The sequence below is a fragment of the Sciurus carolinensis genome, chromosome 2 (genome assembly GCF_902686445.1).
Source record: "Sciurus carolinensis chromosome 2, mSciCar1.2, whole genome shotgun sequence".
Classification (NCBI taxonomy): domain Eukaryota; kingdom Metazoa; phylum Chordata; class Mammalia; order Rodentia; family Sciuridae; genus Sciurus; species Sciurus carolinensis.
Genome location: NC_062214.1, coordinates 124,928,994 through 124,943,614, shown reverse-complemented (window position 1 = coordinate 124,943,614; position 14,621 = coordinate 124,928,994). Strand labels below are relative to the sequence as shown.

At 38.7% G+C, this 14,621-nt stretch overlaps 1 gene segment (V, D, J or C); it reads right to left on the bottom strand.

Moving 5' to 3' along the window:
- Positions 1-9,265: 9,265 nt before the first annotated feature.
- On the bottom strand, positions 9,266-10,058 carry LOC124976544 (T cell receptor alpha variable 22-like). The segment is given in 2 exon segments: positions 9,266-9,750; positions 9,938-10,058. Coding segments are annotated over 2 exon segments (537 nt in total).
- Between the last annotated feature and the right edge of the window lie 4,563 nt (positions 10,059-14,621).

Genomic DNA, 14,621 nt, shown 5'->3' with positions numbered 1-14,621 from the left:
CATCTGAAGACCAGGGAATTTTTGAGAGAGGTTGGACTATATGTTCTGTAGAGCCTTTGAAGGGGTCATAGACCTCTGACATTAATCCACTGGACTGTCAAACAATAAATTTCTTTTGTGCTAAGCCATCCAGTCTGTAGTACTTTGTTATAGAAGCCCTAGAAAACTAATACACCATGTAAGGCCACAGGTTCACAGACTCTGGGGATTGACATGAACTGCTTAGGGGTCATTATTCAACCTACCACATTGTTTAATTATTTTCTGTTTTCCATTTTCAACATTACCAAGTATTTTTATTTCTTCAAAAATATTCAGCATTGAATTTCCCTTTTTGTTTCTTTGTTTTTTATTACCTATTTGATTAATTTGTTTTCCTTTGTTTTTATTGAAGTATAATTTATAAATAAATTGAGTAATAAGAGAAATAAATGGGTAATAAGTATAGTGTTAGAGGAATTAAAAAACTGCAAAGAGTCTTGAAAACCACTCCTATCAAAAAGCAGAACATTAGCTGGGCATGGTGGCACACTCCTGTAATCTCAGCGGCTCTGTCAAAGCCAGTCTCAGCAAAAGCGAGGACCTAAGCAACTCAGTGAGATCCTGTCTCTAAATAAAAGACAATATAGGACTGGGGATGTGACTCAATGGTCAAGTGCCTGCCCCTGAGCTCAATCCCCAGTACTCCACCCCCCACCCACAAAGAGAGAAACAGAATATTTCTTTCATTCAATGCATCAAGATCCCTTGTGTCCAAACTGAACAATTCCCAACCCACAGACTCTGCTCTGCTTTGCTTCTCCATGGATTAGTTTATACATTTTAGAAAGTCGCATTAATGGAACCAAACAGTATGCTTTTTGTGTCTAGCAGTTTTTCTAGAGGTAATGTAATTAAAATTATTCATGATGTTACATTTATCAGTGGTTCTGTCTATTTTATACTTGACAAATATTCCACTGAATGTATACAGCACAATATATTTACTCTTATTTGTGAACTTTTTCTCTACTTTGTTGCTATTAAGAATAAAGTTGCTATGAACATTCTTATGAAAGTCTTTTGTGGACACACTTTTTCATTTCCTTTGGGGAAATGTCTAAAAGTGGAGTCCTTGAGTTATGGTAGATGTATGTTTGATTTCATAATAATCTGTCAAAATGATTTCCCAGTTTACAATCTAACCAGTAGTATTTTAGAATCTGATTATTTCACATTTTTACCTTTTGGAATAATATTAGATTCATATAGAAGTTTAAAATATAGTGCAGAGTTCCCTTGCACATCCAGCTTTCTCCAATGGCAACATGTTACATAATCATAGTTATGCATCACTATCATTATGTACCTTTATCAAAACTGCAAAATTACTATCAATATAAGAGTAGTTACTAAACTACAGATGTTACACTTGCCAGTTTATATGCACTTTTTTCTTTGGTGTATAATTCTATGAAAAATTGTCACATGAATGGAAATTTGTAATCACCACATAATTAGGACATAGATCTGTCGATCACCCTCAGAAAAAACCCTGTGTTACCCTCCCCACCCATAATCCTTGACAACAATTGATGCCTTCCACATCCCTACATTGTTGCCATTTTCAGGATGCTATGTAAGTGGAATATATATCATAAAACTCTGAGATTGACTTTCTTCACTCAGTATGATACCCTTGATATCCAAGTTTTTGCAAGCATAACAGTCCATTCCTTCTTATTGATGGACAGTATTCCACTGCATGCTGCACCACAACATAAGGATATTTGACTCAATGAATCATAAAGCTTTTGGGCTGCACCATAATTTAACTGTTTAAAGTTAAAATAGTTTATCCCATTGTATTATTGGTTAGTGTTCCATTATAGAAAATACATATCATACACTTATTTTCATCCAGTTAACAGATTTTTAACTGGTAATTGAGTTGTTTAAATATTTTATAGTTTGGAGATCTTATGAAGTCCAAAAATAAATGTCTTTGTGTGGATATGTCTGAATTTCTCTTGCATAAATACATAGGAATGGAATTTCTGGTTAAAGGTTAAAGGTAATATATAAGAAACTACTAAATGACTTTCAAATGAGGTTGTACAAATTTGCATCCCATCAGAAATGAGTGGACCCATAACTGATTGGATGTTTATAACAGCCTCATACACCTTAACTATTATGAAAAAATTTCTTTGCAAGTTGGTTACTCATTAAACTAAGTTTTTTTAATTTATTTTAACAACGCCCCTTTCATACAACTATACTAGTGAATTCACACATTTACTTCATCACCAATTTGCAAATTGAAAGCCAGTCTGTATTTCTGCCAGTCTAAGCCCTGCAGCAGGGCTTTGCTGGAGCCTCAACTGCAGGTTTGAGTTCAGGTTGCAGGTGCCTGGGGAGCACTGTGTGCTTGCTGCGCAGAAGTAGGTGGCTGAGTCTGCAGGTTGAGTATCCATGATGTGCAAGGAGATATGTTTGGCGCTTTTGTTGAAGAAAACTGTGAATCTCCCAAATTCTTCTTTTATCTTAACTGACCATATGGCTGTCAACAATGCTGGTCCTCTACCAGGGAATTGCTGGTACCATGGGAAGTAGTCAAATGCACTGTTCTCATAAAAACAGTTCAGGGTTGAAATCCCTCCTTCCTGGACAGTCAGAGATTGAGGACTTTGCTTCACCTGCTGCTGGTCACTTTTCCCCTTCTGTTGGCCACTCACCCCTGCTTGGAAAGATGACAAAAAGTCATTAGGCCTCCAAATTTATAGTTCCCTCTTCAAGCTCCTACCTGCAAGATTTGTCTGTGTCCCAATTTTCCAATTCCCAAACATAAGCTGGGGTTTCTCTCCCACCACTCACAGGTGAGGTGAAGGCCTAGAATTAAAAACGAGGCTCCCAGTAGCCTGTCCATTCCTCCAGGAGCCAGAGCCCAGTGAGAAGTCAGCTGGTCTAGTCTCCCAGACAGCTGGAGCAGTGACTCTAAGTTCAAGAGCACTGCAATTCTTTGAACAGGCTCCGCCTTTTCACAAGTAATTTTGTTGCAAATTTTCTGACAAGGAAGCACTTCCTTGTTTTGTCTAAATTTAGAATTGCTGAAAATATAGTCATAGGGAATAAGAAAACTCTTTCTTAAATATGGATAAAGACTAGTTTAAAACTTCTCTTTGCCAATTCCCTTATACCCTTTCTTCCTATTCCTTAGAATATTAAAAATTACACCCTAGGACACTTGGATATGTCAGTAGAGGTTATCTTATTTTACCATGGCCTCCTATGAAATCACAATATCAGCATGAATAGGGACATTTTGTTTTTATTACAAATATTAATAAAGTTTATTAAAGAAACACATTGGTATAGTATTACACTAAGTAAGGTCATGGATCAGAGCATAGAGAATATATGGTCCCTTTGTCCTGAGGGAACATAAATCTTATTACAATCTTTCAGACGTGTCTAGATTTTACATGAATCTGGACAATGATAGAAGGTAATTGAACCGATTTTGATTTCCTTGTATTTTTTGCAAAATATGAATCAGGTAAATTAAATACTTTTAAGAATGTATCTAAGGAAAAGAAATTAGTAGTACTGAACTATCTGATCAGGAGGAGCTCAGATCTTCAAATGGATAAGAGAAGATGGAAACACCCTGAAGATGGAGGCTGTGGTCATCCAGCAAAGCACCATTTTTTGTAGCTTTCATTCTGAGTTTGAATAAACATTTAATATTTTCTTCACAGTGTATTCTCATGGATGAAATGTGACAATATGAAGAATCAATTTGGTCTTGGGTGTTCACAATGGAAGGACAGAGAGACAGAAACTGAGATGTTCCAAAGCAGCCTAAAATGTGGGATGGTCTGAATTATAAAAAATAGAAGTTGAAAGAGCACAAAGAGGACATCTGTTTTTCTGATGCATCGAGAGGATTTTGTATCATTTTTTAATGTCATCTCAAATCCACAGAAAAACAGCATCACAGTCCAATAGGAGATTATGGCCCACATTCCTTAATCTTTCTAATATCCAAGGGGGTTTTTAAGTTGTTTATTTCATTTTAACATGTTTTGTTTTTCATTTACTCATTCATTTGGACATGTAGTCAACATACCATACTGTGCCCTCTCTATAAGCAGATATATCCCAAGATGCCCAGCAAATGCCTAGAACCACAAAAAGTACAAAACCCTATATACACTGTGCTTTTTCCCTGTACATAAATACCTATGCATGTATGAACTTCCTCCTTTTCACTAAAGCAAACATATTATGACTTCTCCTGGGCTTATCCAAATTGCCACCTCTACTACTTTTGAACTTTGGGGTCTTTATTAAGTAATATAAGAATTACATGAACATAAGCACTGTGATACCTGGATAGTCATTCTTATAACAGAGATACTAATAAGTGACAAATGGGCAGGTGGCATAAGCAGCATGGGTGTGCTGGCAAAGGGACATTTCTAGTCCTGGGTGGAATGGGGCAGGATGTGGGAGATTTCATCAGCCTACTGGGAACAGTGGTAATTTAAAACTTATTAATGGCTCATTTCTGAATTTTCCATTTAAAATTTTTAGTCCACCATTGACTCCAGGGACCTGAAACCCTGGAAAGTGAAACTGGGGATAAGGAGGGACTGTTGAATATTTACCGATGGCCTAGTAAATGAATAGTCCTTGCACCTCAGTCATGAGAAACACAGTCCCAATCTTCAGTCAGCCTGGTGTAAATACTCAAGGACAGCAAGGCAAAACTCACCAAAGAGACCTGGATGTCTAGACAAGATGACAAAGGAAAGAGTGAGAAATTGCTTCTGGACCCAGTTAGAGAAGGGTCCTGGCAGAGGAGGAGCTTAAACTGGACCTTAAACCTAGTTAAAAGAGTAGATCAGAGAATTCTAGGCATAGGTTAAGTCAGTGAGTCTGGAGATTGGACTGTGTGGGGGTGAAAATATTATAAATATATTAAAGGAGTTAATATGACCCTGACCTTGAAGGACAACATGTGTCTTCAAAGACATTCCCTACCTAAGTCATATTTTTCAACCATAAGACCAAGATAAACAGATATTATTGTGATGCAGGGATAGATATATAGATACATGTTTGGTTCAAAATAAACCAAAAGTAGAAGAGAACAATTTACTACCCTTTTGAAGGGTAATCTTTGGTTGAATATGTACAGGAGAGGCAATTTTAACTTTTACTAAAGCAGCATTGCCCCTTGGTGGCCATATAGGGAGGTCACACTGAACAATTTTCTACAGCTTCTTAAAAGTTGGTGTTCAGCAGCCCCTGTGCCGAGAAGATCACTGATGTGAGGGGTTGAGTCAATGACTTCTTCAGATGGAAGGACATTTTAACCTTGGCTGAGTTCACCTATGAAGGGTATTCTCAGGAAGATCAGGAGGAATTGGTTGGGATGCTGGATAGGTCGCTACTGTAATGTCAAATGTAGTCCCACCCCTGTCTGTGGATTCCCTCAGAAACACACATTGGTATCTTTGCCAACCATACCTCAGATAGAGCGCTAATTTCCAGAATCTATAAAGAACTCAAAAAACTCTACACGAAGAATACAAATAATCCAATCAACAAATGGGCTAAGGAAATGAACAGACACTTCACAGAAGAAGATGTACAAGTAATCACCAGATATATGAAAAAATGTTCAACATCCCTAGTAATAAGGGAAATGCAAATCAAAACCACCCTAAGATTTCATCTCACCCCAATTAGAATGGCGATTATCAAGAATACAAGCAACAATAGGTGTTGGCGAGGATGTGGTGAAAAAGGAACACTCATACATTGCTGGTGGGGTTGCAATTAGTGCAACCACTCTGGAAAGCAGTGTGGAGATTCCTCAGAAAGCTTGGAATGGAAACACCATTTGACCCAGCTATCCCACTCCTTGGCCTATACCCAAAGGACTTAAAATCAGCATACTACAGAGATACAGCCACATCAATGTTCATTGCTGCTCAATTCACCATAGCCAGATTGTGGAACCAACCTAGATGCCCTTCAGTTGATGAATGGATAAAGAAACTGTGGCATATTTATACAATGGAATATTACTCCGCAATGAAGAATGATAAAATTATGGCATTTGTAGGCAAATGGTCGAAATTGGAGAATATCATGCTAAGTGAGATAAGCCAATCTCAAAAAACTAAAGGACAAATGATCTCGCTGATAAGCGGATGAGGACATATAATGGGGGGTGGGAGGGGCTAGCATTAGGTTTAGGGTTAGGTTTAGAGTTAGGCTAAGGAGAGCAGTAAGAATGAAGGAAAGAAGGACTGTGTAGAGGGAAAAGAGGGGTGGGAGGGGTGGGAGGGGTGGGGGGGAGGGGAAAATATAATAAACATCATTACCCTATGTAAACGTAAAAAAATAAATAAATAAAAAAAAAAAAAAAAAAAAAAAAAAAAAAAGAAACACACATTGGTCCTCAGGTGAAGCATGTAGTGACATCTTACTGTGGTATTCGCTTTTTTTTTCCCTGATGACTAATGATGTGGAATAGGAGTCAGCAAATATTTTCCACAAAGAGTGAAATAGAAAATATTTTCAACTTTGTAGATAATTCAGTTTCTGTTACAACTAATAGCTCAGCCCTGACTGCATGAAAAAAGTCATTAACAACTCATAAACAAATAACTTTGCTTTGTTCCAATCAAACTATATAAAAATAAGTGAATGGCTGGACTTAACTCAGGTCATATTTTGTTGATCCCTGATGTAGAACATACTTTCATGTGCTCATCTGAATATTCTTCTTTTATGAAGAATCTTCTCAAAACAATTTGCCCAAGTTAAATTGGGTCATTTGTTCTCTTTTATTAGGTTATAAAACTCTTTACATATTCTACATAAAAATCCTTTGAACAATATATGTGTTTTAAATAGTATATTCTAGTTGTTGGATTGTTTTTGTTTGTTTTGTTTTTTAAAGATGTCCAAAAACCTCTGCCCAGAAAAGTTTAAGTCTAATGATGACAAAATTTTAAGAAGGGTCAATAAGTGGGAAGATATTGAAGAAAACTCAATAGCATTGTTACCCTATATGTTCTATAAATTTAATGCAAAATCATTAAAAACTCAAGCAGACTTTTTTTTGTAGAAATTGATGAATTTATTTTATAATTTGTGGAAATGCAAAAATACTTGAAAAACCAAAACAGTTTTACAAGGAACAAAATTGTAGGGCTCACCCTACCAAAACTTATTATAGAGAACTGTAATCCAAACAGTTTGGTATTTGTCAAAATAAGACCTGTGGATCAATATCAATATTGTGTCAATGTAGGAAAAAATAGATATTACAGATACAGGCTCATACATATATGTTCAATTTTCAGTTAAGATGCAAGACAATTCAAAGGGGGAAAGAAAATGTTTTCAAGAAAGGCTGAATCATGGAGATGTATCAGTTGAAAATGCCTAATGGGTTTAACATTCCAGTACCATTAATATTCATTCTACTATCCTGTGATTTGTTTCATTTCTCTATCACACTGTGTTGCACAGACTGGCCTTGAACTCAAGATCCACCTGCCTCAGCCTCAGTTTCTTGAATAGCTATAATTATAGGTTTGTACTAATGTGACCAGATTTTTCCTGTGGTCTGTGAATAAAAAAGAAAGGATTTGAGATAGATTTTTTTATTTTTGCATAATTCAAATTTATATATAACTGATTCCATTAAATATGCTTCTGTGTCACTAGATTTAAATTCTAATGTGGAAAGGTAGGGAATACAAAATCTGACTATATTTTTTGACAGTGTAAGGCAGACGATAGACCGGCCAGAGGAAGGCAAATGGTGAATGATAGGCGCCTGACAGAGAGCAATCTGCACTCAAAAAAGGCCTCGCGATATGCTGGCAGACTGCAGGTCATCACAGCAGACAAATGGGGTAAACACCAGGGAATCGATAAGCAGCAAAAACTGCCTCACCAAGAAACAGATATCCTCTGCTTGAAACCGGAGTTACGGAGCAACAAGGAATGCAGCCTCCCTCTAGTCTGCCATCTTGGATCCCTGTTGGTTCACAATTTTGAAGGTTTCAGTTCATGACCAATTAGCCCCATTGCTTTGGAGTCTGAGGTGAGGCAATATATTATGGTGGGCATGCATGACAGAGGATGCTGCTCACCTCCTGGTGACCAGGAAGCAAAGAGAGGAAGAGGAATTGGTTAGTGTCCCACGATCTCCTTGGAAGGAAGGCCCCTCATGACCTAAGGCCTCCTACTAGGCCCTTATTATCACCAAGTTGAGGACTAAGCCTTTAACATAGGGCCTTTGGTAGACATTTTAAATTCAAACTGTAGTAGATTAAATAAGTTAAAAGTTCCAAAAATGTTGTATCATGTTGTGCTGGGGATATAGCTCAGTTGGTAGAGTGCTTGCCTTGTAAGCACAAGGCCCTGGGTTCAATCCTCAGCACCGCCAAAAAAAAAAAAAAGTAAAGTTGTATAATGTCAATAACAACCATAAGAGGACTGGAGTTACCATACTATTATCAGACAGAATAGAGATAAAGATAGACTATGTATGACAATGAAAGAGTTCCTAACATTAGGAAAATATGTTATAAATGTGTATAGGTATCTAATGACACACCCCCAAAATACATGAAGCAAAAACTGGCAGAATTTCAGGGAGAAAGAGAATCAATGATAGTAGTTGGAGACTTTAGTGACTCAGCTTCAGTGATAGGTAAGACAACTGGACAGAATCAAAGCAAGGAAACAGAAGACTTGAACAACACTATAAAGCAAGTAGATTTGACAGACACCCACTCAACAATGGTGCACACATTCCTAATAAGCATGCAGGGAGCACTCTGCAGGACAGACCAGGTCTTAGGCCACCCAACAAGCCTGGAGAACATGGACAGAACTTGGTCGAGTGGAACACACATGTTCACACTCACCCCCACATCCATTTATCATCTAGGAGCACTCAGTGAAGTTTGCCTTTTCTCTGCTGCTCAGGTAGGATGGCCTCCAAGTCCAGTATTTGCCTGGGCCTGTGGTCACACTCTGAGGTGATACAGACCTGGATGTGCCTGAGACCAACTAGGCTGTGTCATTGCCAATAACATCTTTATCCAAATGGTTTTCTTTCCTTTACATTCTTTTTATTTTTCTCTCTTTGGGAATCCAGCACACTGTTGTTTAATATTTATTTTGATCCAGTCCTTTTATTAGCTACTCTGCTAATTCCAAGTTAGAGATTTGTAGTGCAGGAGGTCTAGAATGAGAAGGAATGTGGTTTTAGCCATATTCCCAGACTTATGCAACCCAAAATATCTGCGGGTAAAACTCTGCCAATGTAGGTGAGAAACTCTGAAAGGTGCAAGCGCTGACGCGGGGCCTCCTGAGGAGCCTGGGACTGGGGGAGGGGTCGAGCCCCCTGAGGGTTTGTGCAGCAGCTGCAGGTGCCTGAGAAGCACCGTGCATCCACTGCACAGAAATAAACGGCGGAGTCTGTGGTCTGGGAAGAGGAAATGTTCAAGGAGCTGCGGCGTTCTTTAGAGACCGTCGTGGACATTAGTCTCCCATTTTGCTTTGTCCCTGAAGGAATGTAAAACAGGCTGATGAGGCGTCCCCCCGAATTTTGGCGAAACCACTGCACGTTGTTCACGGAGGTAGAAAACTTGCACAGCAGAGTGGAACTGGCTCCTTCCTGGAGGATCAGGGCTGGAGGGCTCTGCTCCACCTGCATCCCTCTCACACCTGATTAGAAAGGAAAAAGCAGTTACAAGTGATGGTCACGGCAACACCTACGAAGCCCTGAAAATGCCCCATCTATCATGAAAATGACAGAAAGCTTGCGAGGCTTATGAGTTCCTTTCCCTCCCTCTCCTCCATATGCGGCAGCGTGAAACCCTTGGTTCCCTGAATTCAGGGCAGCCCAACTTACAGCAAAGCTGGGTGCACAAAAATCCCAGCACAGCGCCCAACAGCCTCTTCATGACTTCGCCTGGTTGTGTAAGACGGGGTCTCCACCAGACCCTGGGGAGGTGGGTGTCAGGACGTGGCTCTGAAACTGTTTCTGCTCCTGCAACCAATGAGCTCCACCTACAAACCCTGCTCAGACCCAGACACTGCAAGTCCCTTTACAGTCCTCTGTGCAGGAAGCCCCTCTGCCAGCCTAATCCTGGCTGAGAATCTGGGTGGAGCCAGGTGGAGTGAGGGGGACAGGGAAGGTCATTAGTCTGCTACCTGAGGGACTCTTTCTGATAAGCCTGGGATTGTAAGGAGGGTGCAGGACCTAGACATGGAAGGGAAGGGGCCCCTCTGAAGGAGAACTACTTCAACTGTGCAGTTAGATCCTAGGGAGGATCATAGAACATCCACACAGTTCAACCCAGAAAAAAGGTGTGTATTCTTACTAAAGGGATATTGACCTGTAAATTAATTTAGGTCAAAGTCATTCCAGTCACACAATGGAATAAGAATATAAATGCTATCTAGTATGTATTTGATGAATCCTTATTATTGGAATACATAAAATATGTGGACTGGGACTCTCCTGGAGTAATCAAGATTTATTGAAAATACTAGTGTAAGAAATTATCCCTTAAGGGGGAAGGGTGTGATGGAAGGTTGATAAAGGGGAACTAAGTTAGGGACAGTAGGAACAAGAAGCTCTGGTGTGCTATTGTACTGTAGGGTGACAATAGACAACAATAATGTACTGTACATTTCAAAAACCAGAAGAAAGTTTTTAAAAGTTTTCACCATAAAGATATGATGAAGTTTTGAGAGACAGATATGATGAATTTTTGAGAGAGAGATATGATAAATTTTTGAGAGAGAGTAATGTTTGACCTGATTTAAACATTGCAAAATGTGTACACCTATCAACATATCACATGGACCAGGCATGGTGGTGAATATCTGCAATCCTAGTGACTTGGGAGGCTGAGACAGGAGGTTTGCAAGTTCAGAGCCAGCCCCAGTAACTTAGTGAAACCCTCAGCAACTTATTAAGACCCTTTCTCAAATTAAAAAAATAAAAAGGGCTGGGGATGTAGTTCAGTGGTTAAACACTCCTGGGTTCAGTCCTTGGGTACCAAAAAATAAAAGAGAGAGAGAGATTAATGGATCCCTCAATAATATATAAAGTTTTATGTTTTTATATATCAGTTAAAAATAAACCTAAAAGAAAGATTTAGTATGTAAGAAATGACCAAACCAGTCTGTGAATCACAAGTGGGGGTTATAATATCTATTCAGATGTCATTTCTACATACTACCTTGGATGGGTAAGATGATTCTCATCCTATACAAATTTCCTGTGCCTGAAGTTCTGTAAACCCCCTTTTCTTTATAATTCCTCTCTTTTCTGGTTACATTTCTACTTCCATAATCTCCCTTTTCTTTTAAACTTTTCTCTCTCCTACCTACTAGGAAGAGATTTTAAAGAAATAAGGAATTTTAAAGAAAAGATAGCATTAAGTGGTTATGAGATAATTTTGAACCTGTGAAATAAAGTTCAAATTTTTCTCTGCTAGGCCTAAAGGTGAAAAAATCAGAAAAAAGAGAAAAAATCTGATTTCTATTCTTTGGGATTTTTCATCTTCCTTTTTGCTTTGTATGATCCTTCTAAACAGGGAATATTTTGTGAGATACACAAATAATGATGAAAATAAATGTTACGCTAACAAAGTACATATAGATAGATGTGTTGGAGCTGTAAACTTTGAGGAATTAAATCAGGGAAGAATCTCTGAGTCAGTGATTGATCTTGTTTTAGAAATCAGAGCTGTTAATTGAAAGGCATAGCCAGCAAAAAGCAGATTTCGTATGTGCTAATAATAATGACTTCCTCACATACAATCATTCTCTCTCATTATTACTAGCTCTCATCTCCATGCTCAGAGAATTCCTGGAATCATTCAACAATTATTCACTACTAGATTCTTCAAGAGAGTCCCTCAGTTTAAGAAGAACCTGTGGTGCCCTCTGGTTGACTGAATCCTTAAGGACACTCCTCCTTCAGCCCACTGAGAGCTCAGCCCAGATGTCTTTCCCCAGGGCTGTATCTGTGGATTAAATTGAAGGCAAGAAGAGTCTGTAGGATAGAGAGTAGTATAGTTGGTACCGTAAGTGCCCTAGTGCCTTTTATGAAAATAAGTACTTTTATATAGTGATACTAAAACAATCCTTTTACCTACGAACTTAAAAAAAAAAAAAATAGAGCTCCCCAATGTGATTCGATCCAGTTTAACCAATATGTTTAAGAATGTTCTAGATCTCTGGAAATGCAAAATCAATTAGACACTACATCTGCCTTCATAGTACTTGTAAAGAAGACAAACATCTTTATAAATGCAATAAAAGCATTTATGGAGATCTTCGGAAAGTTTGCCTTGTACACATTCTTAAATGCAGCATTAAGTTCTCCAACCTCACACACTTTAGCTCTTGAGGAGGCTTTTTTATTACTGAAGTCAACAGATTGGATAAAATAATATGGAGAAAATGTAGTTTGGTTTAAAAAAAAAAAAAGCGATTTTCCAATTCTCCTGAGTTTCTCGATTGCTTGAGAGATGAGATTAATAATGGAAAGCAAATCTCTGATTTGCCTTACTTTAATTTATACAATCAACCTCAAGACATCTGAGCCCATCGTTATGTCAAATGACATGCAGGCAAGTAACTTCCTCAGGCTTGTTGAGAATCCTGTAGCCTAATTCCCCATAGACTCTTGACTCTCCAGGATAAGAATGCTGCCCTTCAGAAATCAGAATTCTTCCTTTGCAATACGGCAAACACCCAGTAAGATCTCTATGGATACTAAGCACTTTATAAGATTCTATTTCTCTGTTCTGTTGATCTTCACAGAACAAGACAAATTCCTGAAATAACTGAGGCTGAGACCCTGGATCCTTAATCTGCAGATCTCAGGTGGTTTGCTTTTGGCTCCGCACTGTGGGACTCAGGGCACAGAAGTACTCAGCCCTACCATTCTAATGATCTGGGGGTTTCCTCAGGTGGAAGGAGTTTTCCCTCTTCCTGAATTCAGCCTCAAATCCTTGAATGCTTGCAACAAGCAAGTCCTTTTCTGATATGTATTTCAGCAGGAGCTGGAGGCCTTGGCTGTGGTGTTGCTGCACAGAGGGGCTCCTTGAGAGTCAGTGATGCAGTGGCAGGCTGGGTCACTGATTGGAATCCATGTCCTCCTGCAACATCAGTGCTATGTGGTAAAACTCCGTTCGTTAATCCAAGAGTCTTTATTCAGAGTCACACCACACAGTGTTCCATCTACGGACAACAGAGTAGAGCAGAGTGAGTCTCTTGTGAACAGGGGCATCTGAAGCACTGATTTTACACACAAAAGCTCCTGCAAGCAGAGAGGAAGCAGTATGCTCCGTCCTAGGAGATCCCCCATAACCAAATAGAATCTGAAGACTGAGGTGGCTGTGAGGTTAGGGACAAATGACAGGGGATTGAGATTTCTTCTCGGAATTGTTGAAAACACTGTTAACAAACCAGCCTGCCTCTGGCCTCTGAGATTCTTCAAATATTCAGCAGAGCTCTTCCTTAAAATGTAGGGAAGGAAGTGGTTTTGAGTTTATAATCTACAGGAAAGCCAGTTCCTGTTTGGGCAACAGCGCCCTCCAGGGGTCAAAGAGAAAGCTCAGGAGAAGTTCACAGATTTGGTGAACTTTCCTCACCTCCTTCCGGCCCTTTCAGGGCTGCATGAAGGAGGATTTATGTTTTATAAGGTCTGCAACTTGTAAGACAGATTTTCTTAAAAGAAGATTACAAAATTGTCAATTGTAAATGAGCACTAAGGAATTTTTTAGAACAAAAAATAAAATCAGAACAAATTACTATTTTTGAAACACATATGACAAAAATCATAGAATTCAGAAAATTACATGATGTTTTATTATTTTTTTTACATAGTCTATATAGCTTTTGTTTCTATGTTTTTTTGCTCTGTAGTGTTTTGTTTTGTTTTATTTTTGGTACCAGGGATTGAACTAGGGTCTCTCAAACACTGAGCCACATCTCCACCCCTTTTTATATTTTATTTAGAAACATGGTCTTTCTAAGTTGCTTAGGGCCTTGCTAAGTTGCTGAGGCTTGTTTTGTACTTGTGAATCTCCTGCCTCAGCCTCCTGAACCTCTGGGATTACAGGCATGTGCCACCGTGCCCAGCTTCTATATACTTCTTAATTGGCTTTCCTCATGACAATATGTTTGCAATATTTCCTGTGGAATCAAAAAAAGATAATTCAAAACCAATTAATTTTTTAAACGCATGGTACAGTAGGATGATGTCATATAAAGTTTTATGACTATAGTCATTTCGAGGGAAATGCCTATCAAAACATTTCTTTAAACTCCAAGTTTTTTTCTGCTGTAACAAAGCCTAAGTAATATGAATATGAACTAATTAGTTTATTAAGTCTGTACTACATCTTCACTGGTGTGGAACGTATTACCACAAACCTAGGAACAGAGAACAACATCCGTTTACTGTCTCACAGTCTCTGTAGGTCAGAAGCTGGGAATAGCTAAGCTGGATCTCACAAGTCTGCAGTCAGTTAGCTAAGCTCACAGTCTTGTCTGATGCCTGGGACTCTTCT